The sequence below is a fragment of the Cryptomeria japonica genome, chromosome 10 (assembly GCF_030272615.1).
Source record: "Cryptomeria japonica chromosome 10, Sugi_1.0, whole genome shotgun sequence".
Lineage (NCBI taxonomy): Eukaryota > Viridiplantae > Streptophyta > Pinopsida > Cupressales > Cupressaceae > Cryptomeria > Cryptomeria japonica.
This window is the reverse complement of record NC_081414.1, coordinates 675,539,554-675,566,351: the sequence shown is the minus strand read 5'-3', so window position 1 is coordinate 675,566,351 and position 26,798 is coordinate 675,539,554. Positions and strand designations below refer to the sequence as shown.

The following is a 26,798-nucleotide window of genomic DNA, read 5'->3' as shown; positions in this document are numbered from 1 at the left end:
TCGATAGGAACTATGGACTGCATCAAAATGCTAGAAGTATAAATGGGATCAATGACATCCAACTCATCATCTTCTACTCCATCTATGTCCCAACCTAATCAAAAGGTGACAATTTTCCCCAAGCTCATCCTAATCCAACTCCTTTTCCTTACCTCATAATCATCCAAACAATCTACCCAATAATTCTTCATATCTGGCATGTGATGGAAAGTGGGACCTAGGTGTAGATTATTCTTCACAAGATCTTTACTATCAAATGGAAAACTATAGTGATCATAAGTAGAAACATTGTATTTTATCACGTCTATTTCAATATTCAGGGCATCTGATTGTGACTTAAATTTATTGTGTCCAAGCCCAATAGGGAATTGAATCCCTACCTTCTTTCTCCAAGCACACCTTTTATTCACCTCAATGACCTGCCTGCAAACTTCAATCCGAATAAACTTATCTTCAGCATGCTTGGGCAACTTGTGTGGAAATCCATGTCCTATTCTTATGTAGGTGAAACATTGAAAATGTAAGAAGTGGCTCCCATAATAAATGATCACTTGGATAGCTTCAGGCAAAAAAAATTTGGCCTAAGTCTCCCTTTAACTCCTTAACCATTTTTTCTCATTGAATTGTGACTCTAAAATTGCTAAGTCCCCAATCTACGTATATTGCCCTTTCTGGAAACCTAAAACACCCACTAATCATGGCTTGCTCTAGAATGATTAAGACTTTGTCATCGTTAGTCTTTACCTCCCTGGTCTTCGGGTTATACCTGTTTATGCATTTGAGAACTAAATTTGTACATTGCACTGCAACCAGAAATACAACAACTTCAAGCAAGCCACTCTTGAGCAACCTCTGTGTAATGGGGTGTCTATTTGGCCGATTAACCCTTTCCCAAAATTCATCTAAAATATTGTGCCCCAATCTGGTGTCTCCAATTTCAAGCAGTGTACTTTCTAGCCCAGAAAGATGTTTGTAGCCCAGATATTTATATTTCATGTTCGCAGATTTTAACTTCAAAATCAATGGTTTTAAATTTTGGGAAAAAAATTGACAGAGTTTCCCTTTGTTTTGGCCGGTTTCACGTCAAGAATTTTGGAAGAAACCACAAGTACCAATGTAAGACTGATTTTCTAGCAATTAAGAACAGATACTTCTGGCGTGACTATAAATGTGAGGATTCTTTGCTATAAGTTATGCACAACATTTCGCTTCAATTTCATTATGGAGCTCTCTAAAACCTTCTTCGTTACTTGCAATTGCCTCCAAAATTGACTCATTAGGACATATAATCCTCTGTACGCTACTGTATTAAATTATTAATTACACCAACTTCAGCTCTGACACCATAAATGCAGGATGAGTTGGCACCAAATAAAATTTTGCTTTTTGAAACCCTGTCAGGGACTGACAGGTTTCAAAACCATTCTCTCCTGCCGCCTCTTTATTCTCCTTTTCAGTTTGTCTCCTTTGAAACCTTTGTAAATTGGGCTTTAGATTATATGTCAGCTATAGACTAGGTTGTGGAAACCTTGTTGGTGGCCAACGAGGTTGTCACAACCTCTAAGTTCTCCACCTCAAAAACTTTGCTTTTCTTTCTGAAACCTAGTCGGCTCCCAACATTGGTTTTGGAACTCCGAATTCTGGTTGCCTTAAAGAAAAACTTTCTTTTTCTCTCCTTTCCCTCTAAAATTGGAAGCTTTATTTTTTGAAAGAAAGAACACTTTTGGAAACACACGGGTTGTGAAAACCCCACCAAACTCTGACATAGTTATTGTAGCTTGATTTACTACCAACACTTTAAGAGGGAAAGACTTCATGAAACTTTGAAAACTTTTGAAAGAGCAAAAAGACTTGTCAGGCCTGGGATAAGTTGCTGTCGGACCCCGACATTAGTTCTAAAACCTTGAATGCCTGACAAAGACTTAAACTTCAAAAACAAAGGACCTTGCTTAGACTTAAATTCATCAAAATTCTTATGGGTTAAGAGAACCCTGTCGAAGTCCAACAACAATTTTGGAACCAAGGAAAAAGCCTGAAAATACATGAAATGACTATTAATTTTAAGTAATCAGATGTTAATTTAACCAATTTGATTATAATCAGACTGTGCATAAACATTAACAGCAATAAAACACAAGACACCAATACCCTAGGAAAACCTCCCTTCTAGAGGTGAAAAACCCAGCCTTTAAATGTGATATGTATTATCTCAAATATAGACAGTTTACAAGGCAATGACTTATCTCAGATTGCAGTTCAAAAAATCAGTGATGAATGCAGCCCTTCATTAACAGCAGATGATAAGGCGGAGCAGCATATGTCTAGATCTGATTTGCACAAGAGACCTTGAGATGAACTTTGACAACTTCGCTACAATCAACCTTGAACAGTTTGCATAATCGCCTTCCACAAGTTCGCATTAGGAAGGATCGCTGCTAGGAGAGGAGATAGGAGAATATAAAATGAATGTGTATGCAAATGACTTCATCTTGGAGTAGTTATATATCAACCTTAGGCACTAATCATCCTAAATTCCCACATTGGACATTGGGTCCAGCCCAATAGTTATTGGATTGCCTTTGCACGTTACATTTTGGGCCCAACCCAATGACACGTTGTATTGCCTTTCCACGCTACATTTGGGTCCAGCCCCATAACACATTGAGTTGACTTCCACGTTAGATTTTGGGTCCAGCCCAATGACACATTTACATAAAAGATAATACAAGTGTATTTTAATTGTCATTGACAACATTAAAATACAATAGGTATCCAAGCTAGCTACTATTTCAACACTCCCTCTTAGCTAGGGAGGATAACTGCCACATATCATGATCCATTCATGACTTTCATCTTGCATTGCCCGCAAGAGTGAATGTATAAGCTTCATAGAGTATACCTACAATAAAACACATAAATATCATGAACTCATTTCATGATGTCCATCTTGCATTGCCCGCAGAGGATGGACCCACCTTGCATTGCCCGCAGAGGGTGGAAGAGGTCTTACACCTCAGCCTTCTCCAGAGAAGGACACACTGTCACCTTGCATTGCCCGCAGAGGGTGGAAGATGCAAACTGAATTGCATCACTAAGATTGAGACTCCCTCTCAATCAATGTTGTAATCTCCACCATTCCAAGCTTCTCTCTGAAGTACTCAAACTTCACCCAAGCTAGAGGCTTGGTGAGAACATCAGAAACCTGTTCATCAGTGCTGATATATTTCAGCTGAATGGCACCTCTTTGTGCCATATCACGAATATAGTGATAATGAGTTTCAGCGTGGTATTTACTCCGAGCCGTTAATAATGGTCCAGCGGAATTTGACGGTCCGCGGAACTCTTTTTCCGCTAGAGGATTATTAGACGTTTTAATACAACTCTGATTATCACAATAAATAATAGTGGATTCTCAAAGTTGTCCAAACAACCCAGCAAGAAGCTTGCAAAGCCAAACTGCTTCTCTAGTTGCCACACTTGAGCCAATGTATTCATCTTTTACAGTACTTAATGCAACTGAAGACTGTTTCCTACCGGCCCAAGAGATCATAGCGAAACCCAAGCTAAAACAGATTCCTGAAGTGCTTTTCCTGTCAGTAACACTTCCAACCCAATCAGAATCAGAGTAGCCTTTCAAGTTGATTGTTGTGTTGATTGGATACTTCAGCCCATAGCCAATTGTTCCACGCAAGTATCTCAAGATGTGTTTGGCTGCCACCAAGTGAACATGCTTTGGTTGGTTCACGAATTGGCTAAGTGCACTCACTGCATAGCAAATATCTAGTCTAGTGTTGACTAGATACATCAAGGATCCAATCAACTGCTTGTACTCTGAGGGATCTGCAAAATCAGAGTTAGCTGCAGAAATACTCAACTTCTTCAAATTAGTTTCCATAGGGGTAGACATAGGTTTACAATCCATCATACCAAATCTTTTCAATATATCAATAGTATATTTACCTTGACTTAGAATAATTTCATTGGGTCTTTGTCAAACTTCTAACCCTAGAAAGTAATGCATTAGACCTAGATCCTTCATTTCAAATTCAGTAGCTAATTCTTTCTTACACCTAATGATGAGACTATCTTCACCAGTTAGAAATAAATCATCAACATATAAAACTAGAATTAGCATTTCACCATTAAATACTTTAAAGTAAATGTTAGGATCAGCATCATTCTTATAAAATCCTAAACTAACTAAGTACTTATCAATTCTTTCATACCAAGCTCTAGGAGCTTGCTTGAGGCCGTAGAGAGCTTTCTTCAATCTGCACACATGAGTCTCTCTATTATGAATCTCATTACCTTCAAGTTGTTCAATATAGACTTCTTCCTCAATAACACCACTAAGGAAGGCAGCCTTTACACCCATTTGATGTAATTTCCAACCCTTGGCTGCAGCAATATCTATAATAGTTCTAATAGAAGTATATCTAGCAACAGGAGCAAATGTTTCTTCATAATCTATGCCTTCCTTTTGAGAAAAACCACGAGCTACAAATCTAGCTTTATATTTCTCTATACTACCATTAGCAGCATGTTTAATTTTAAACAACCATTTGGAAGAAACAACAGACTTACCTTTAGGTCTAGGCACAACATCCCAGACATCATTCTTGATGATGGATTGACACTCTTCGTCCATAGCTAACTTTCATGCTTGCTGGTTCATAGCTTCTTCTATGCTGGACGGTTTAGCCTCAATGATGTTGCACATCATTGCAACATAGTTAGGGAGCTTCTGAGGTCTCTTACTTTCTCTGAAAGTGCCACTAGGAGCTGCAAACTTTTCTACATCTTGAATTGTGCTTCTAACCCAAAGGGGTCTTTTCTTGCTAACTACAATATCTCTAGGTCCATCAGTTGGAACTAGAGGCTTAGGAGGATCATCATGCTCAATAGGTTCAGGAGGCTCAATAGGCTCCCTCTGAATCTCAGGGTTAGTATCAATATCCATATCTTGATTATCCTTAACTTATTTATTATTATCAATAAGAGAACCTTTAGATTTCTTGAAAGCAATATTTTCTTCAAAGGTGACATCCCTACTTACCTCAATGTACCTTTGACCAGGAATGTAGATGCGAAATGCCTTGGAAGATTCACTATATCCAACAAGGATACCCTTCTTCCCGGAAGGCTCGAACTTAGTCCTCTTTTCCTTCGGCACATGAACATAGACAGGACTTCCAAAGATCCTTAGGATGCTGATATCTGGTTTGACTCCTGTGAAAGCTTCCTCGGAAGTTATGTTCTTCAGGACACGGTGAAGACATCTATTGTGAATGTACACAACAGTCTTGGATGCTTCAGCCCATAAGAAGATCTGCAGGTCATGGTCGTGAATCATAGCTTTGGCAGCTTCAACAATAGTTCTATTCTTTCGTTTAGCTACACCATTTTGTTGAGGATTGTAGGGAACGCAGAACTCTCTCTTAATTTTTGTTTCTGAACAAAAGTCATTGAAGCTACTTGAAGTGTATTCAACTCCATTGTCAGATCTTAACACTTTAATCCTTTTACCAGACATATTTTCAGCTAGAGCTTTAAATTCTTTAAACCTACTTAACACTTCATCAGATTCTTTAGATTTTAGAAAGTAAATCCAAGTATTTCTAGAAAAATCATCTATAAATGTAACATAGTATAGAAATCCGCTAGGTGAAGGAATAGACATAGGTCCACATAGATCAAAATGAACAAGTGCTAGTTTTTCTTTAGCTCTACTTTCACTTTTATGAAATGGACTTTTAGTGCTCTTACCTAATGCACAACCTTTGCAAGCATCATCATGAGATTGATTAAGTTTAGGCATACCTTTAACCATCCTTTCAAGTGAAGGAAGTGCCTGATAGTGAAGATGACCGAGCCTTCTATGCCATGGCTTGCTAGATTCGGGCGCTTCATGAATGAGTGCTCGAATGGGGTTAGCTGAAAGCTTATACAAACTATCATATCTATTTCCAATAACACGAGCAGATTTAATACTAGATTTCTTAGGCCATACAAGTACTTTACCCTCAAAAAATGCTATTTGATAACCTTTATCTTCTAGGGCAGAAATAGAAATTAAATTCCTCTTAATTCCAGGGACAAATAAAATATCACTAAGATGCAAGTACATACCAGATTCTAAATTTAAAAAAGTACTACCAAAGCCTCTTACCGAATACTGTGTATCATCACCAATTACCACATGAAGATTGGACTCTTTCTCCATCAAGTCTGAGAGATGCTCTCAATATCCCGTGATGTGTCTAGATGCACCACTGTCAATCAACCAAGTGTTTCTATCGGTTGGCACATTGTTGGACAAAGCAAAAATGAAGAGATAATCTTCATTATCCTCTGAGTTTGCAACTTCATTTAGGTTGGCCTCCCCTTGCATGGGCAAATTCTGACATTCTTTGGCATAATGTCCAAACTTGTCGCATCTGAAGCAACGGACACGTGAAAGATCCCTTGGATTCTTCCTTGAATCGAAAGCTGGAGGTCTGAAGTCTCTATCTCTTTTGAAGTTGTTCTTCTTCCAATGGCCTCCCTTCCTTCTAACATGTTGAGATGCAAGCACATGTTGATCTCCTCCATGAGAGCCTTTATGCATTTCTCTACCAGCTAGGCATGACTCCTCTTGAATGCAATCTAACCGGAGGCGATCGGAGGAAGGGAATTCAGCTCTTCCACTTATGCTTTGAATGAAGGGATCCCAAGAGTCAGGAAGACCATTCAACGCAATCATGACAATATCCTTGTCCACAACCTCGCTTCCAATGGCGCTGAGTTGGTCATTCAATTCTAAAATCTTCATGAAGAAGGACATGACTAAATCTCCTTTGCACATTCTGACTTGAAGAAGTTGTTGTCTCAATGTGAGTGTCCGGCTGATGTTGTTGATCTCATATATCCCTTCTAGATGTTTGAAAATCTCTCAGGTTGTCTTCAATTTGGAGATGACTGGAACAAGATGATCCTTCACGGAATCAATAAGGAACTTCTTTGCTTTGAGAGCATTCTTCTTGAATTGCTTTAGCTCTTTCGGATCCGAAGGTTCAGTCATATCCATATCTTCCACAAACTGTAACAGCTCTAATTCTTCAAGTGCAAGGAGGACATGAACCTTCCATGATGTAAAATTGAGGGCACCTTCAAGTCTATCCTCTACTTTCAGACCTGTAACCATCTTGCAAAACTAAAACAGCAAACTAAAAGTGAAGGGCAACTAATAATCCGATTATTTGAATGAACCTAAAGCTCTGATACCATGTTAATTTTAAGCAATCAGATATTAATTTAACCAATTTGATTATAATCAGACTGTGTATAAACAGCAACAGCAATAAAACACAAAACACAAGACACTGATACCCTGAGAAAACCTCCCTCCTAGAGGTGAAAAACCCAGCCTTTAAATGTGATATGTATTATCTCAAATACAGACAGTTTATAAGGCAATGACTTATCTCAAATTGCAGTTCAAGAAATCAGTGATGAATGCAGCCCTTCATTAACAGCAGATGATAAGGCGGAGCAGCAGATGTCTGGATCTGATTTGCACAAGAGACTTGTTGATGTGTTTTTTGTGCACAAAACATTTCAAAATTAAATATCAAAGTAATTTACCCTCTCTTGAACAAAATCACCTCAGATGCTAAAAATGAGATCAACTAAAATGATTCCAAGGTTTCTACATGTCAAGTCTTGACGAGTGGGTAACTCAATGGTCGATGTGAATTGTTGTGTTTCACTTGGGGACTTACGCAAATGTTTGGATTATCATGAATGATGCGGAATAGGTGTGCTGACAACTTAAGATTTATCAATATGGCTCTGGATTTACTTCTTTCTAAAAAAAGGACAAAAGGAATAGGGTTCAAGAAATCTATTCTAAACCTAAGAATGTAGGAAATGATGAATGGATCTGGTGGAGTCAAACCAGGCAAGGTCTCACAATCAGGTATTGACACAAGCTTAGTGCAATCGTCTAAGGTATACCTAAGGATTTTTAGGCTATCACCATCAAACGTTGACACCGTCCAAGTTGATGCTTATCAAGGGACGCGTAATAGTTGAAGTTAAGCTTACTTAAATTCCAGTTGACCACACAAGGCGCACTTACCAGTGGCAAGAGGCTAGTGGTATGGACTAAGGATTCCACACAAATGAATTCAACAAATCTTTCACTCAATCTAACATACATGAAAATAAATTCTAATCTAACTTGGAGGAATTGAGAACCATGAATGCAAATACAACATTTGAAGAGCAAAATCACCAACAATTGAACAATGATTAGGATTCAAATAGCTGCAACATATACCAACAATTCTACAAAAACTCTCTCTTACAAATGAGAGACAAGGAGGCATATATAGAGTCTCATACAAAATGGATGGCCCAGATTGATCTAAGATCAACGATCGAGATCATGCCAACAAAACCCTAGAATTGCCCTAATTAGGGTTACATCAAAAATGGTGCCACCAACATATGGCCTAATGAAAAGATACCTAGTCATCAAATAGGGGATCTTCCAAAAGATTCCTCCCTACATCTCTCTCTCTCTCCTAGCATACTCCAAGAATCTAGCCAATACTGAATCTAACTCCTCTATGGAAATGCTAGGCAAGGTATCCTGTTGTAAATCAATCACGTCCAATGAATCCGAGCAAGCATTCAAAGTGTTCTCCCATTCTGGCATGAGCTTCTGCGAACTATGAACATGAATCAACAAAGAGACCAAGTCATCTATCTGACTCTTCTTCAAAGAGTCCAACTGGCAAAAATAAATTAAATTTCATCTTGTCTCCTAATTTGGCTAAGTGTAAACCACTAGCATCACTAACATCAATGCCCAATAATTCCTCAATCGAGGCAAGGATCTTCATCTGAATGTCCTGAATTAATCCTTCCATCTCCATACAACTCGACTGGGCGTTCTCATAAGATGATTTCTTCACGGCTAATGAACAATACCAGCCATGGAAATCATATTTGTCTCCACTATGCACAATGTTCTCGCTGACCAAGGTGGAATTAGGAATCTTTTTCAAAGCCTAGAGGCGTGGAATAGTCTTCTCTTGGATAGGCCGGAATTCTTCCCAAACTCCCTCCAAATACTGGATTCTGAATACGAGCCCTATTGTCCTATCATATGCGTGGACAAACTGAGTGAGGAAATCATCTGCCTGCTTTCTTGTGCTCTCAATCCACTTTTCTACCTCCGAGTGTGTACTTCTCGCCACCTCACAGTGTGAATGTATTCCATGGTCAACTGCAATAGGGGAAATAAGGGTGGGATTTCCACGCCTTGTCCCTGCAATATACTCTCTAAGTCTGATATTCTCTTCTCTGTATCCTTCTTTCTCTGCAACCTCTCTGCCTAACCTCGCATCGATTGCCTACAGGTTTTCACCAATCTCCTGGAATTCCTGCTTTTTGGATGTACGACCAAGGCAACTGAAGTGATCTGGAAATCCATAGGAGTAGCAATGTCCGCTGTCACGCCTGCAATAGGAACAGCAATCTACGCAATCCGCATTCCTGTCTCATCTCTAGCTATGTACGACAAAATCTCCGCTCTCTTGGGCTCCTTCTCCTTAGCACTCCTAGCTAGGTAGTCATCAATAGGTTGTACCTCTATCATTTGTTTACTTTTCTCCATACTTCTCATCAGCCATTCAGGAATAGTGGCCATCTCCATAACATCATCGAGACATATTTCTCGATCAAGTCCTCTCAATGTCGAGATAACATCATAATTATCATCAAGACTATTCTCAGTCCAATCATATACCTCATTTCCCAAACTAACTTCCAAAAGGACAGTAGGGAATTCCAGTTGATCATTATTATCATTCGGAGGTGCAGATGTTGTTGTGGCATGGAACTCTTGGATATTCTCTGGTAGTATTACTGTGTTGGAACACTGTTGAGTCTCCTTGTTCTGTTCTGTTACTTCAATCACTTCGATTGATGAGACACTGGGAGGGGGTGAAGGAATGATAGTCTTATGTTTCTTCTTCACCTCCTCAATCTTCTTCCCTTTGGCCTTGACTTCTCCTGACGTGTTCTTCCTTCTCTTGGGAGCTTGACTCTCTTCGTCTGCATGAATCCTGACATCACTGATAGTCCTCTGATCATCCTCGGAAGTAGACTCTTCTGGCTTCATATTTTCATAAGTGAAGGGAACACCCATGTCAACTAACTTATTCATCTATATATCCACCAATAGGCGGGAGAAATTCAAGACCTCTCTCATCAATATACTCAGGTCAATCTCTTCTGACTCTGACCAATTTGGCAATAGGATTGCCTTCTTCATTTCACTCTCATACTGTGAGTGTGTATGATCTCTATCATCTAATACCTTATCAGGAATGAGGAAAAGTCCACACTTCCTCATGAAATCCACTGACATTCTGGACCACATTCTTCTCTTCACTGCTTGCTCGTCCATCAGGTTAGCCCAGTAATCTTCTATGTCAATTTTGTGAGTGAACTTCTCTCCCCTGATCCTTCCGACCTTCTTGTCTGGATCAAATCTTTCTCTTTTCTTGTATGTAGCAAATCGGTAGAATGCAAGCTCCTGACTCGCAGTGCTGGCGGCTATTGCGAACTGGCAAACCTCTGATGTCTTCCCAACTGAAATAAGGAATGTCATGCTTGTCCTGTGCTTCTCTCTCTGAATAACATCGAACTCTAGAAGTTGTCTCACAACTTCCAATAAGATCATTATGTCGGTTGGATACCTAGGAAGTCCGTAGGGTTCAAATTGAAACCCATGAATCCTGAGGTATGTGAAAGTGGGAAACTGTATATACCACGATCCATACTTTTCTATTAACTATGTTGCCTCCCTGGACAATCTTCTATGGATTCCGCCTTGCAGCATCCGTGTAATGTACATAGTGAATGCATCATTCACTCTCTTATAGTCTTCAATTCTATACATGCTTAGCTGGGGGTAGCATTCATGACTCCGAAATTGTCCTTGCCCATTCCCAATTTCACCTTTGCATATTAATCCTCTATATGAAACAAATCGTGCAAGCAGGTACACCAGGTAGGAAGTCATGGCGAATGACTTGGACCGCTCTACATTCCTCAGCGGAAAATCCAGGTTATCACTTATAATCTTGGACCAATTTATTAGTGTTCCTCTAAGATAATCATGGATGAAGTAGAACATCCATCCATCGAATATTGCTCCCTACGGCATACCCATCACTCTGTTGAGTAGGAATATCAAATCACTATATTCCTCCTTGAAATCTATGCATATGAGTGTCTTGGGAGCCTTGGAATGATGAGACCTAGGCTCAATCATCCACTCTTTGTTAATTAAATTCTTGCATACACCCATCTTCTTCGTGTATCTTTCTGCATAATCCTCCTTGGTCACATCCTTCATGTCTGTTCCGTGCGGAATTCCGAACACCTCTGCAATAGCATCCTTAGCAAGGTAGGCGATGACAACGCCCTTAGGAGTCTTGATCATTCTTGTGAGCGGATCGTAACATCGTGCACACTCCAGGATAAGTTCACTGCATTGTATGGACTGTGGAAATCCAGCGGCATGGAAAATGTCACTCTTCATAATATTCGCATATGCTGGGGAAGGAACCTAATCTCCGACTCCAAACATCCGACACTGCATCTGGTCGAAGTCCAGGAAATGCATGTTTGTATCAGTGATCTCCTTCCATCTGGATGAAATCTTAAGCTCTGGATAGAATCCAGTCTCCAGCATCTTCAATAGTTCTTTCCTTTCCTTATAACCAAACTTTGACATCGCACCTATACAAAGCTCGAAGTTAGACTTAAGAAAATAAATAATGTTCTTAAATAAATTCCTGACTTTCTAAAGATTTTAGCTAATTCAGAGCATGGAGTCAGGAAAATAATCCATACACTTCGTAAATTTTAGCAATTAAGTTCAAAGTGTGACAACACTAAGGCATGGAAGCCTTCCATAAAATTCATGAATACCTCCTTATGCTTAGAAAATATGCAAGCTAAAATGCAAAGGAGTATACCAAATTAATGATGACTAAGGAAAGGTGTGAAAGATTATGTTTTCACACAATATATGTCTGAAGACACCTTCCGCGGTCAACAATGGAGGTCAACAATTTTGAAGACAACTTGAAAATCAGACTTTTTAAAACATGTTGTAATCTTCAAAAATGTGCATAAACTCGATAAAAATCAGTTCTAAATGATGAAAACAATCATATTCAGGAATGTAAGTGTGGCTGGTAAAAATTTAATTTCTGAGGACAAGTCTGAAAATTGAATACTTCAGATTTACCAGCACCTTGCAAACTAGTTAAAAATCCCTAAAAAATGACGAAAAATGGCTAAGGAATCAGCTCCAAGCAAAATCGCCAAAATGGTTAGGTGGCTGGAAATGAAAATTTCTGAAAACAACCGCCTAACAATGGAGTTTTTAGACCTGCAACAGCGATAAGATGGTTCTAAAAATGCATAGAAAACTCCACAAAATACCTCCAAATGCAAATCGCCTAAGTTGGAATTGGCTGGGCAATAAAAACTTAAGTCTGAAAATTAATGGAGGTCAAATCTGAAACAAACCTCAGATCTGGAGCGAATCAGCAGACTGGAAATGATGGCAGCCACCAAGCATGAATAAAAATCCACCAAAATGTGGCACAAAACACCTCTCCAAACAAAATCAAAATTTTCCCAACTATGGCGCCATACTAAAATTCTGAAAATGTTATCAATGGCAGCCCGGATCTGCAACAATGGAGGTCTGGAACAGCAAGCAAAAAATGGAGGAAAATATTGCCCAAGTCTCCAAACACAAAATCGCCACTTTTCACCAAAAAACGCCAAATTTGGAAGAATCGCCAAACTTAGCAAAAATCGAAAATCTGGAACTGGTCTTTTATGGCAGCAAAGGGGAATAGATCAGCAAGCTGGAAAAAATAGAGGAGGAAAGAATCCTCAACCCAACACTTCACTTCAATCACTTGCTAAAATTCACCCAACTTGGAGAAAAATCGCCTTTCATGGAGACACCTGGCAGATTTAATAATAAAATAATGCTAAGGCTCCTCTCTTATACTTGCTTTCACCTCTCACTTTTACCACACAAGCAATGTGAGATAAAACACTTGCTTAAATACTTGCTTGGTAAAAACCTAACTTGCTTCTAGAAGGTTCAAATATTAAATGATTATTGCAAGTTATTAAATTTTGCTTTTAAAATTTTAAATAATCATTAATCATTATTTAAAAGCAATAAAATGGGGCTTATTTATTAAAATATTGTAATTTAAGTCCAAATTAAGCTTCCAAGGGAAAATCAATTTAAGTTCGGATTGAAAAATCCCTTTAAAAATCACTAAAATTGCCAAAAATTCCTCATAAGGGAAAATTGATCCTAGCTTGGAAAAATAATCCCTGGTGGAAAATCGACCTCAGTCTGGATGAAAATCCGAACTCAAAACTCTTCAAAATACTCCCAATGGAAAATCGATCTCTGTCTGGATGAAAATCCGGACAAAAATCCTCACTTAGTTGTCACAAAAATCCTAGTGGAAAATCGACCCAGGCATGGAATCATCCTTAACGTTGCTTGCACTTTAGTCCGCACTCCAGTCCGCACTGCTAGTGGAAAATCGATGGCAGTCTAGATAAATCCTGACACTTAGCCAAATTTTAGCACTTCCAGGGGAAAATCGATTTGGGTATGGATAAACAGTGGGGGAAAATAGTAGCCAGTATGGATTTCAGGGGAAACCCATGTGTAGTATGGATTTTGAGTGGGGGAATGGGTTGGGTAGTCTGGAAAGTGAGGGGAAAAGCACCTCTAGCATGGAATTTGACCCTCTAACCCTTGAAATATGGATTCCCCTTAGGAATTTGACATTTTAATCACTCAAAATCACTTAGAAACATTAAATTTAGACTGGACTTAGGCAAATTTTCCAAAAATATGAGCAAAACGCTAGGAATATATTGGAATAAAGTGCGAAATCAACTTAAATAATACCTTAGGAGCGAGAAAACAACTCCAAAAGGTATGTGAATACCTTGTCACTTTAAAATCACTGATGCGCGTGTTTAAAAACACGTTAACGCTCAAAAGGTCAACACAAAATTGTCCACTAAGCAACCAAAACCCTAACCTAACAACGCAGAAAGCCGGAAAAGAGGGGGTCCCCGTTAGCAATGGGGCAACGTGTGAAAAGGTCACAACAAGACCTTGAGATGAACTTTGACAACTTCGCTACAATCAACCTTGAAGAGTTTGCATAATTGCCTTGCACAAGTTCGCATTAGGAAGGATCGCTGCTAGGAGAGCAGATAGGAGAATATAAAATGAATGTGTATGCAAATGACTTCATCTTGGAGTAGTTATATATCAACCTTAGGCGCTAATCATCCTCAAGTCGGCTTGCATGAATAATGTTATATTGTTATTGTATATTTCCCACATTGGACATTTGGGTCCAGCCCAATAGTTATTGGATTGCCTTTGCACGTTACATTTTGGGCCCAGCCCAATGACACATTGTATTGCCTTTCCACGCTACATTTGGGTCCAGCCCAATAACACATTGAGTTGACTTCCACGTTACATTTTGGGTCCAGTCCAATGACACATTTACATAAAAGATAATACAAGCGTATTTTAATTGTCATTGACAACATTAAAATACAATAGGTATCCGAGCTAGCTGCTATTTCAACAATGACTAAGTGTTGAAGGTTACAAAGGGGGTTTTGAGGCACAATTGCATTTCTCAAATACTTTTAAGCCTCAAGGCTTCCAATCATTGATTTGACCTACTAAATGGGTAAAATTGATGGTTTTGAAAATATGATTTAAAAACCATGACAACACTAATCAGGCATTTACACAAGTCTGCAATCAATTTCCTTTTTATTTTATTGCAAGACTTTGAAATGTTGAATCTTTATGCAAAGAGTATGCTTGTAAGTATCTTTATGTTTCTGTATGAATCTGGAATAAAGCAAGCCTCACCTTCAAATAGAGGAGGGACTTTGTGCCACAAGTTGTTGCAAAACCAAATTTGTCCCCTCAACAAATTTATGCAAAGAGTATGTTTGTAAGTATCTTTATGTTTCTGTATGAATCTGGAATAAAGCAAGCCTCACCTTCAAATAGAGGAGGGACTTTGTGCCACAAGTTGTTGCAAAACCAAATTTGTCCCCTCAACAAATTTACTTGCTAATAGATCCTCATCTCCTCCCTTGGCAGTTCACAAAGACTAATCTCTTGCTCACTTTGTGAGCTTCCCTAATTGGCTGTCAACATCAGTAGGACTAAGTTCATAATCTTCAACACCTACAAGGATGCTCTTTTTTTATTGCAATTCCTTTACAAAGGAAGCTTGAGAGGATAGCAACAACTTATACCTACTTAATTGTGCAGTTTGATCTTTAAAAATGTAGTGTTAGCTCCAGCCAACCACTAGTTTGCATCTTTTTCTGAATATGTATACAATTACACCTATTTTTCATCCTTAATGATTGGATAGCATAAAAGTGTATGGAGGATCATTAGGGCATTGTGCACAAATCCTTATAGGTTGGGTACACATAGATGATTACAATTACTTTCAACCTAGAATGTAAATTGCTTTCATAAACCCTCTTATTCTGATTTCTTAGGTGAAAAATAATATTGTTTGTTGTATTTTGAAAACTCATTCACATGTTGTGGTCATTTTTGAAAGGTAATTCAAATAATTTCTTCTCTTTATTCCACTCAGAAACACTTGTCTTACACATGCATGCTTGACTATATACACATTAATTCCATCAATTCTTATAGCAAAACAAGTTCGCTATAAAATGTTGCATATACCATATTTTAGGAAGTCTAATACAATCAACAATCATTTAATGACTCAAAATAGTAATCCACACATTTATTTGATCTATGAGGATCCCAGAAGATGTAAAGAATAAGAATTGAAAGCTTTTCCAAATTTTTGAACTAGAACAACAGGATGAACAAGAGATTGGATTCACAGGTGGCAAAAGAAAAGAAGTTTATTGAGAGGATTCGCCAAATCGAAGGCGAGATAAAAGGGCGATTAGAGAGGTATCAGTTGAAGTATAAAACAAGGCATGATCAACATCATGTGGAGCATCATCTCAAAGTGGGAGATAAGGTGTGGCTGTCCCTAGTCAAAGAGTAATTACAAGGACAAGCTAAGAAGACCAAATTTTTGAGGTATGGGCCACTTAGCATCTTGGAGGCAGTTGAAGAGAATGCATTCAGATTGGACCTAACTTTTTTCATGAGATTCCATTCAGGGGTTGTGAATACCTCTAGTTGTATGAGCCATCCATGTTGGATGAAGAAGACTTGGTGCTACCTTTGTTGGAAGACTTGGTTTATGACAAACAAGTAATTCTTCCTAAGAAAGCAGTGCTACAACAAAAATAAAGAGACAAAAAGGGAAGTCCAAGAGTCTTGGCAAAGTAGGACTCAGGACAAACGATCAAGGAAGGTTGGTGATGCTTGAAGGAAAGAGTGGGGGGATTCTTTCCTCAATTGGTGGCTCAGTGAGCTTTCATGGGACCAAAAGCCTATCTATGAAACCTGGTTTGATCCAGAAGGATCCAAAAAGATGCAAGGAATAAGAATTGAAATTTTTTCTAGGTTTTTGAATCGTGCAAATACTCACTGTTTTATGGCAGTTGAAAGTGTCAATTGTCAGCAGGCAACAGTTTCAAAATCAACAGCGGCAGTAATGTTACCATCAGGACAGTTTCATAACCAACAGGGGTAGTCATAACTGTCAGAAAGTGGTAGTTTTGACACAATGCAATCAACAGTTAGAGGAAGTGAGCAGGCACAACTTTTGGCACTTCAATTCCCCAAGAAGGCTTTCAATGCACAGGAGGACCCCAAACAGATTCATATAGGATTTGAGGAGGTTGGAGACATGTTTGTATGAATCTGTGAGAAGGGAAAACTCTTCCAGTTCATAGAAAATTTGACAGAGAGCAGGAACAGTTGTAAAGTTGTAATCCACTCTTGTACTTGATTTTCCAAACAATGTAATCAACTTGGCATGCAATCAGCACCACTAGCTTCTTTTTTCTCCACTTTGGATGTTTTCCATGGTAAAATTGAGTCCCCAAGGTTCTACTTTGTTCATTTGCTTTAATTGTTTCAGTTGTTGCACAATTTAACTTCCAAGAGCAATTTTATAGTTCGCTGCAATAAATTTTGGTGATTCGTAGTTTGCAAATAAAGTGTTTGACAAAATTAGATCACTATTGTTTAATTTGCACACACAGAACCTCCGAGGGTGTAGTTAAGATAGCATGAATAATTTGCTCCTAAGCTTTTTCACAAGGCCAACATTTGTTAGGGTACGGGAATTAAAACAAATATTGATATGGGTAAAGTGAAAACTTATTAATATGAATACAATGAGGGTCTCATAAGCCAGGCAAAGGTAGCAACTAGACTAATGCCTGTCTGTCTCTTTTACCACTCAATAATAGTTGTACAAAAAACATAGTGAGCGAACCTATTTCTCTTATCAACAATGCCATATTAAATTTGATAAGAGAAATACGAACTGTGAAATAATAACTTCTATATCATCTTTATGTACATTTAAAATCTGCTTAACACATGTATTCCAAAACTGTAGCCTCATACCCAAAAACCACAAGACCAACCACACTTAACATTTACAAAATGGTATCAAAGCTGACATAAATTACTAGAAGGCATAAGAACAGGTTTGGAAATTGAAAAGTTTGTAAACTTGGTAAATAAAATATTATGGTTGGAAAGGCATCCATCTATAAATGGAAGCACTCCCACCTCCAAATAAATAAATAAATAAAAACATTTTTTTACAAGATTATCTAGCAAGTGATCTCACCCGCAAGTCAGGCCAGGTAAATGATTTCATTGGAGATTCTTCTTCAAATAATTGAGTATCATCTCCCACACCCCGCCCTGCCATAGTTGCAAATCCATGGAAACGACGTGGATTTGTGTCAGAAATCATTTGGTTGACACTTTTGACTCTGATCTTAATAGACATGAATTTTCTTGATGTGTATTGCTGAAGGAAGTTTCTGCAAATCCTTCTTGAATTAAGAAGTAATGGGTAATGCATGCTTGACATGAAAGGCACATCTGTGAAATGTTTTCTATCTGCAAGACAATAGAAAAATAAACAATAAAAGGTCAAACAATTCAAGAACTGGATACTGGGAATATGTTAGAATATCAAATATTATCATAGAATTCTATCCAAGCATGCATATGGTAATTAAGATCAACGAAGAGAATTTGAACTTAAGAAAAATGGTCCAAATGGTCCTAATGAGAAGCCTTCTTCAAGGGCCTAATAAGCTATGTTCCCAAAGAATGTCCCAACCCTTGGTTCAATATCCCTGTTCCTATGCTATTTTTCTATTCAAATGCCATTTATAGAATCATAGGAATACTTATATTTATATTTCTTTTTGCATTTCTATGTTTCTGTATTCCATCTCCTTGACCATAAAGGAACTTGATGGAACAAAGCTAACAAGCACAACTGAACAATTTATATCCTAATAAGAAAAATTCTCAAGCATTTGAAAAGACAAGAAATATTTGTGTGAAGGATAAAATATAAGTGCTTGCAGAAACTGATAAGATCAAATGTGACAGCAACCTAAAGTCCATCAAGATGCCGAGAGAGAATGATCCAGTGTCAACATTTCTACGAGTAAGCACATATCACAGAGCAGATATATTCCAAACAAAGAAAATAAAAATAATTTTATGACTCCCAAATTTCTTAAACCTCTCATTTACAAAGAAACGATTACAAAATGACCAGAATTTTTTACTTTTGTGTATAGGGACCATAGATGGCATCAAATCTCTGAACAAGGTGAGGGATCATAGAGGGTGGAAACAACGCATACATGGCAAACTACTAATAATTTGGTGAAGATAACCAAGTTGGGAGAGAGAGCAAGGGACAAACGTCCCCAAAACAAACCTGCTTATATAGAAAGCAGAGATTTAAATAAAAAAAAGTTGCAAAAACCAGTGAATTATTGGAAGAAAACAGAATGCTCTAAGTGCAAAAAACAAAATTGGAAGAAGGTATACATGTGCAACTAGAAGCAAACCTTGCATCAGAAGGGAAATGCAGATACAAATTTGATAGATTAGGTAAACAGAACAGACATAATGCAGATCAAAGAAAACTAAACAATAGACAAAAGAAAATAACCTTAGAAACCAGCAATAGAAAGCTGAGATATAGATAAAAGTAATGAAAAAACCATCAAACAAGCAAAGGGAGCTAATAGAAAAACAGGTGGTACAGATATAGAGGGCTGCTAAAAGGCTCGTGCTATTATTATTTATTTGGGCAAACATTTAAAAACAATGCAACGAGAAGGGAAAAGAAGAGAATAGGATAAGGAAGAAGCAGGAAGTATGAAGGCAAACACTCAAGACTGAGAAAGCTTACAGTAGATGTTACTCGACAGAAAAACAAATATGGGGTCAGGCCACCCTATGAGCATTGAATGCCTTTGAGCTCGAATTGCAGAGCTTATCCATGGAGTAGAGGACCCAAGTTAGGTCCCACAGTGAATGAGAGGGAGAGATAATTGCACTGATTGAAAGACGTGAACACGATGGCTACAGAACTGCATAAATTAAAGAGTATAAGAAGTTATCAGTGTGGAATGAAATCGTGGAAGTCATGGAAAAATAATGCTATTAACAAGACAAATTTGGGGCAGAACTATAAAGTGAAGAAATAAGACTTGCACAAACAACAAGCTTGGATAAAGATAACTCGAAAAGGAAATCACATTTGGATCACAACTTGTTACTTCGCATTGCAAAATCAAATTCATATAAGAGACAAATCTGGGTTGTGAAAACCCATCTGCTTCAGTGGAAAAGAGTATCTCAGTGGATAGCACATTAAAGAAGATTGTGCCAGTAGGCAACTTCAGTACAAGAACAATAAAAACAAAGTCAGATTTTGAGAAACAAGGCTGCCATAGAAAACAATCCTCTGTGGTTAGAAGAAGAGAAAGGCCAAAGATAGATACAACTTGTAGAACACAGGTTTACAACTGAGAGAGGGGATGAATCAGTAGTAAAAGAATCTTAAAACTTTTTAATCAATTAAATCCTTTTGTAGAATTGCTTTTAAACTTAAACTGAAATAACAATGCAAAGCAATCACACATGGAACAACTGCACCAACCCTAAGGAGTCACCAACTCTTTCAACACTCTAACTCCACAATCTGAGCACCAACTCAGAATCCTTATGGCACCAACCAAAAGGATATTACAAACAAAACTTATTATTTCTGATTTTGAATCTGCAAACCAAGATATTACAACTTTGAAGATACACCAAGTGTACAATGTGTTACAATCTGAATGATACTATTTTTCAAAAATACTGTTCTGATTCACACACTACAGATAGTTATAATTTGCAAATGTATATTCTGAAAATATAAACACACTGAAAAACCATAAACTGATTTGTATATCAAATTTCTTCAAGCATCTGCAAGAGAATGTTCTGAAAAAGACATTGAATGTCTCCATGTATTTGCAAAGTGTTATTCTGAAAATAGTTATCAAAAACCTGTCTCTACAAAATAACTCAGAAAAAAAAATTAAAGATCTGGAGATTATCGTCCACCTTCAGTAGCCCTGTCTCAAATCACTTAGAAGAGATATTAATCTGCAGTTTATACTCTATCACTGTTATAATCAAAACTCAACCCAGATTTGAATCAGCAAGAATGAAAAGAAACAATCTGAAACTATGATTTAGTCTCACCACTGGATCTGCAGCACATACACATGAAGATCCATGCCACCCTTACATACGTCATCATCATTTTGTTTTTAGATCTTCCAAAATACAATCCTTTTTATAGCATGTCACTGCCTTACAAATATCTTCAGAAAAATATGTTATTTTCTCCAACGTATTACCCAGTAATTACAACCCAATCAAAACACAAACTGCCCACTCAATCACTTTATATAAAAAAACATCCAGCATAGAGATATTTAAAAAGGAGTTATATGGTTAGCCAAACTACCCATGGTAGTTATAACCAAATCCAAACTGCCAAACTGCCTTGTCTTATCTTCCGTCTAAAAGCTTTAATCCATTTTTATGATACACACTCAATGATATTCAATTATGTTTATTCCACACCAGAAATACTATGTTACTCTAACATTGATGGCAAAGATTGTAACAAAGATTAGTTGTGACTCAGTTACAACTAACATATAGTTATAGTTGCCAGCAACCGATTCCAAGAGAGATAAGAATATGTTGAAACTTAATCTTCAAATAAATAATATTATTATCAACAGAAGAATGATTATCACGTGCATGAAGAAGACATAAATATCTGAGCGCAATCTTCATAGAAATGATGCAGACTACATAGAAATGAGAGATGCAGAAATACCACATACAGGTAATATTAAAGATGCAGAAGATTAGTACGAGTTGCTGCAATATATGAACTGATAATATCATTCTAAATAAATATCTGTGTATGTGTATAATGATCTGAAGAATGATACTGTGCTTGCAGGGTGACATCAATGACAAACATGCCAACAGGACTATCAAAGGATGGGTATGGGATGGTCCACTGAGGACATCTAATATATATAATATACTATAAACACATGGAAGAAATCAAAAAAGTTTACATTTAAAACATAATATAGACAAGGTGTAGTAGACTGTATCATCTGCTTACAAGAATTTATATTGAAGCTAACAAGATCAAGGTTAAGAATTCTCCAATAGAAATGAAACCTGGTCACAAGCCAATAAACACAAAGATCCACATGCAGGGAGATAAATAGCATGAAGAGATGGTTTGATCCAATCAAGAGAAACCACCAATGCAAAGAAAAACTATCCACGACTCTAGAAAATAAAAAACCCTTCTGAACAGCTTAGAAAAATAAACACAAGAAACAAAGAAAAGAGGAATTTATGCCACTGTATCCCCATTAATATAAGCAAATAGATGAACATCATTCAAGAAGTATTGGGTACATGCAAAAGGTCTAGTTGCATGAGGGAAAGAAAAAAAAAAAAGAAATCCAGTAAATCTGTGGTATGATGTGAATTGTGAGGCAACAGAAACAGCATTCAAGGAAAAAAAGGATGACGGAGAAAACAGCTACGGGTTGAAACACTAGTGGAGGCATGAATACCTAGCATCCCTTATTAGAGACACATTCACACCACAATGGACAACTAGTTATCATAATGCCTTTCAAAAAAAGAGATGTCAACATCTTCTCAAATGAAATGACTATTATGGTCCCCTCCTCACAAAACCATTTAAGAGTTTAAAAAAACATAGGATCAATGATCGAGTGGAGAAACAAGGGAAGGTGACAAAAGGTAAGGCAGGACTTGGACCAAAACACCCAAGAATTGGTCCTAGCATCACTCTTATGAATCTAATTAAAAGCATATGGAAGAGACAATAAGAAGAAGCCTACTAATGCTTACCAAATTTAAGGAAGCCTTTTGTTAGAGATTGTAATCTTGACTCAGACCTCTTACCTATAGATCCCATTGAATTACCAACATCCAGTACACCTTTGGGTTACCTGTTTCTATTATTTTGGGACTTTGTGCTTTATATGGGGCGTACAGGTGTTTTTAAGACCACTCTCATTAAGTGGCCCACATGTCTATGGTTAACATTATATTATATCGGGATATGTGCCTTGACTAAGTCAGCCTATTCTCCTTTCATGTGTAGAAATGATGTATATACTATAAATAGAGGGTATTCCCCTCACCATTTCATCTAATTCATTGTGACTTGATCATTCCTTCGTTCACAGTTTTCACTGCCTAGGGGTACCCCTAGTGCCTAGAGGCAGCAAGAATTTCTCTGCAATATTCAAACCTCTATAGCAAATGCCACAGATTTTCAGTCACCAAAGAACAATAAAACACCAATTTGTAAAGATGCCTAACATTACCCATCATCTTTTTGTGCTTCACTCAAACGCATACGATTTATTGTGCATATATTCGGCATAAAAGGACCGTATTTGACTGTTTGAGGTATTTGCAACTCTTGTAGTAATTGGCTACATCCTAGCGTTTCTAAAACATCAAGTTGCGGATTTGTCTCAGAGGGATAGGATTCCATAACATTTTTTCATAGCAGTGACTATAATTTATAATCAAACTTTTACCCAATAAGAAAAAACGATAGATTGTAAGGTTTTCCATCTTTGGCAAGGCCAAGGATTTCAAAAAACCGACTTTTGCAAATTTGCAAAAGTGACAACGGTTTACAAGTGCAATTTCAGTAAATCAGATTCAAGTCACTCAGCTTATCTGGTGAGTTGTAAATGGTTACTGTGGTTTCAAATTTCTTTCATGGGTCTATCATTTTTAGAACAAAAAAGCCAAGCTTGCAGCATAAGAGTAACTAAGAGGAGTCAATCAACGTCAAACTGGCTACTTTTAGCTGTTGCTACTATTGGAGGACATTTGTTGTTAGATGAAGAGGTTTATCTTGGGACGTAACATGTTTATCTGAAATCAATTTAAAGATATCTTGTCTATGATGATTTGTTTTCAGACAATTTGCTATTTAAGGCTCGCTTTGTGTGAAAGCGAACTATCATTAGCAAAGAAACTTCAGTAGTTTGCTTTTGGTTTATCTTGAATAAATTGCATTACTAGAGCATTAGGAAAAAAAGAATTCATATCGCCACCATTAGAATTGTTACGTGTAAAAATTAAATAAGAAATGGAAAGATGCTCATAACAAAATTGAAGGCAAGTTCACAAGACAAGAAGAAGAACATCAAAGGAAGCATAGGGGAAGAGAGATAGTTATTTTATACATAGGGGATGCCAGAGATTGGATGCATTACATCATGGAGCGTCAAGCGAGACGGGATAACATTACGTCATGATTGCCCGTCCTAAAGTGGCATGCAAGCCAGGTACACTGAACCATGAGAGCTGAATCTTGGTACACATTCATTGATGAAGGGAAATTGGCAAGTGAGCAAATCTTGACTAAATTTAACAACAAATATTCCACCCTCAAAAAGAAACTATAATGCTTCAAATTTAGCCTTGCTGCCCTTCCACAATTCTTGATATACCGTCTAGCTCTTGAAAAGATGCATCCAAATTCTCGGAAACGAGCATAAAATTCTGTTGATGCTTTGAAATTGGATTGACTATTTCTTTACTTCGTGGATGTAAATCAAATTTTCGTCTTCTTCTAATTGTCAAAAAAATGCCCAAAGGGGCGTGGTGAAATGGTGATTGGCGTCATTAAAACGATACCAACCCAGCTCCCAATCACACCGCAACAAAGTGGCTCATAACCAGGAGGACACGTTATAATAACTGTGGACTACTAAATTATAAAAACATTGAGATGCACTGCCCATGTGGTAACAAGGAGACTAAGTCTGAGCGCCAAGCAGAATTCTCAAGCAAACTAAAATTGTCGTAGAGAGAAAAAACAATCAATGATTTTCGAACAAAGCATGGAAGAATTTTGAAAAGCCACTACAAATGAATCAGAACCGTTGTAAGTGTCATGTTACATTGGTCAAGAAGGCATAAAAAGCATTAAGAGAAGGGTTGCTTACTTATTCGAGCAGACGACATTGTCAAGGCCATTGAACAGGAATTGAAGGCTTAAAAAAACTGATCAGCGTAAATGCATAGAAATATACGGTGTGGTGTCTGACCTACCCTACCGATTGTTGTGTGGATAAAGAAGCGGGAGCGTGTAATAACCCACCGTATCAGTTTTTATTTGTGGCTATTTGAGGCAGCTACTATCTAAACAGATTTAATTTGTGTGATTTGAGGTCGGTAGGGAAGAGCACCAATAGTCGTCATAGCTAACTTCACATATTTATAGATCCTAAACGATACATCGAATTTTGATTTCTTTTGTTTAGTTGTCTTTGCATGTGACTTAACTTCTTAAACCTATTGATCTGGCTTTTGGGTAGTAATGATTCGATCTCTAGGGGTCGTTATGCGTCGAGAGGTCAAAAAGTGGTCATTTCAAAGTGTCGCCTGATACTTGACCTCTTTTGCGCCAATACCCGCACACCAAAAGGCCAATATCCATTTATAAACTACCTAAAAAGTAATTTACTTTTCACCTTTTTATAAAAAATTTAACTTAAAAAAAAAATCATATGCATATAATTAAAATGGAGATGAATATAAAAATGTTTAAAATGGGTGGTCAAAAAACATTTTGACCACCCATAACCCCCTTCCCGCGTATGTTTGTTGGCCCCACGTGGCACGAACTCCCGCTATCTTTTTTGCCCTAAAAACTTAGGGAAATGAAGGTTTGTGGTTGCATTATTTACCTTGTCTTCCGTCGGCGGCCTCGTCTGCGAGCTCTTCTTCACTCGCAACCTCGGCCTCCTCTGCAATCTCCTCATCGCCTTGCTCCCAAGTAACGGTCACTCTTCTTCCTTGCATATTGGATGTCCAATGATGGTTTTGCTCCTTCGCAGCTGCATTATGCTTTGTCTATTGATGATTTCTTCGTATGCGGTTTAGGGTTTCGTTTCAATGCTTTGTTACAGTTTAATAATTGTTCGAGACCCCTTCATTATTTATCATTTATTTTTGTGGGTGTGTTGTTAAATGGTGTCTCTCTATTTATATTAGTGAAATCATTACAGTGAATGTGAAATTAAAATGATTATTGTTCATAATTGTTCGAAACCCCTTCATTATTTATCATTTTCTTTTATGGGTGCGTTGTTGAATGGTGTCTCTTTGTTTATAATGTCGAAATCATTATAGTAAATGCGAAAAAAAATGATTATTGTTTATAATTGTTCGAAACCCCTTCATTATTTATCATTTCTTTTTATGGGTGCGTTATTAAATGGTGTCTTTCTATTTATAATGTCGAAATCATTACAGTGATTGCGAAAATAATTGATTATTGTTTATAATTGTTCGAAACCCCTCCATTATTTATGATTTAATTTTATGGGTGCGTTGTTAAATAGAGTCTCTCTGTTTATAATGTCGAAATCATTACAGTGAATGCGAAAAATATTGATTATTGTTCATAATTGTTCAAAACCCTTTCATTATTTATCATTTATTTTTATGGGTGCGATGTTAAATGGTGTCTCTTTGTTTATAATGTTGAAATCATTACAGTGATTGCAAAAATAATTGATTGTTGTTTATAATTGTTCGAAACCCCTTCATTATTTATGATTTCGTTTTATGGGTGCGTTGTTAAATAGAGTCTCAGCTCTGACCTTGGGGAAGCTAGAGAAGTTGGCTCCTACTTTCAGAGTGTTATTGGATTAGTCCCTACCGCCTACCCTTCCTTCACCCCCTGTGGGCAATAGGAAAGAGCCTATAACCGGGGATCCCACTATGGACAGTGTTCTTGGGGCGGGGGGATGATCCCGATCCGGAGGGAAGGTTATACTAGGTAACCTGAACATATTACTTTATTTCATTTCCTGGGCTAGAACTCCCTGCCTCCCAATGAGCCCCAGAGCTAGATGTTGTTGGAAGCTATGGCCCCAGGATAGTAGTTGAGTTCAGAAGGAGATAACGATGTTGAGTTCAGAATGAGATAACGATATAACGTATGTAAGGATAGAACATCCTATCCAGTATTTCTTTTTATGGGTGTACTGTTAAATGGTGTGTCTCTGTTTATAATGCAGAAATCAGTACAATG

The 26,798-nt window shown here is 37.5% G+C and overlaps 1 protein-coding gene across 2 annotated transcripts in view; it reads right to left on the bottom strand.

The window, feature by feature from the left end:
* LOC131076973 (alternative NAD(P)H-ubiquinone oxidoreductase C1, chloroplastic/mitochondrial) overlaps positions 1-24,859 on the bottom strand; it is a 110,379-nt gene extending 85,520 nt beyond the window's left edge. The window contains exons 1-2 of one of the 2 annotated variants that reach the window (XM_058014336.2): positions 24,703-24,859; positions 17,913-18,190 (exon numbers count right to left, since the gene is read on the bottom strand). In XM_058014336.2, coding sequence (XP_057870319.2) covers positions 17,913-18,190; positions 24,703-24,733 — 309 coding nt within the window. In that variant the 5' untranslated portion in view covers positions 24,734-24,859. Of the gene's footprint in view, positions 1-17,912; positions 18,191-20,857; positions 20,938-24,702 lie in introns of those variants that run through there. The other variant, XM_058014331.2, reaches the window with a different exon arrangement.
* Between the last annotated feature and the right edge of the window lie 1,939 nt (positions 24,860-26,798).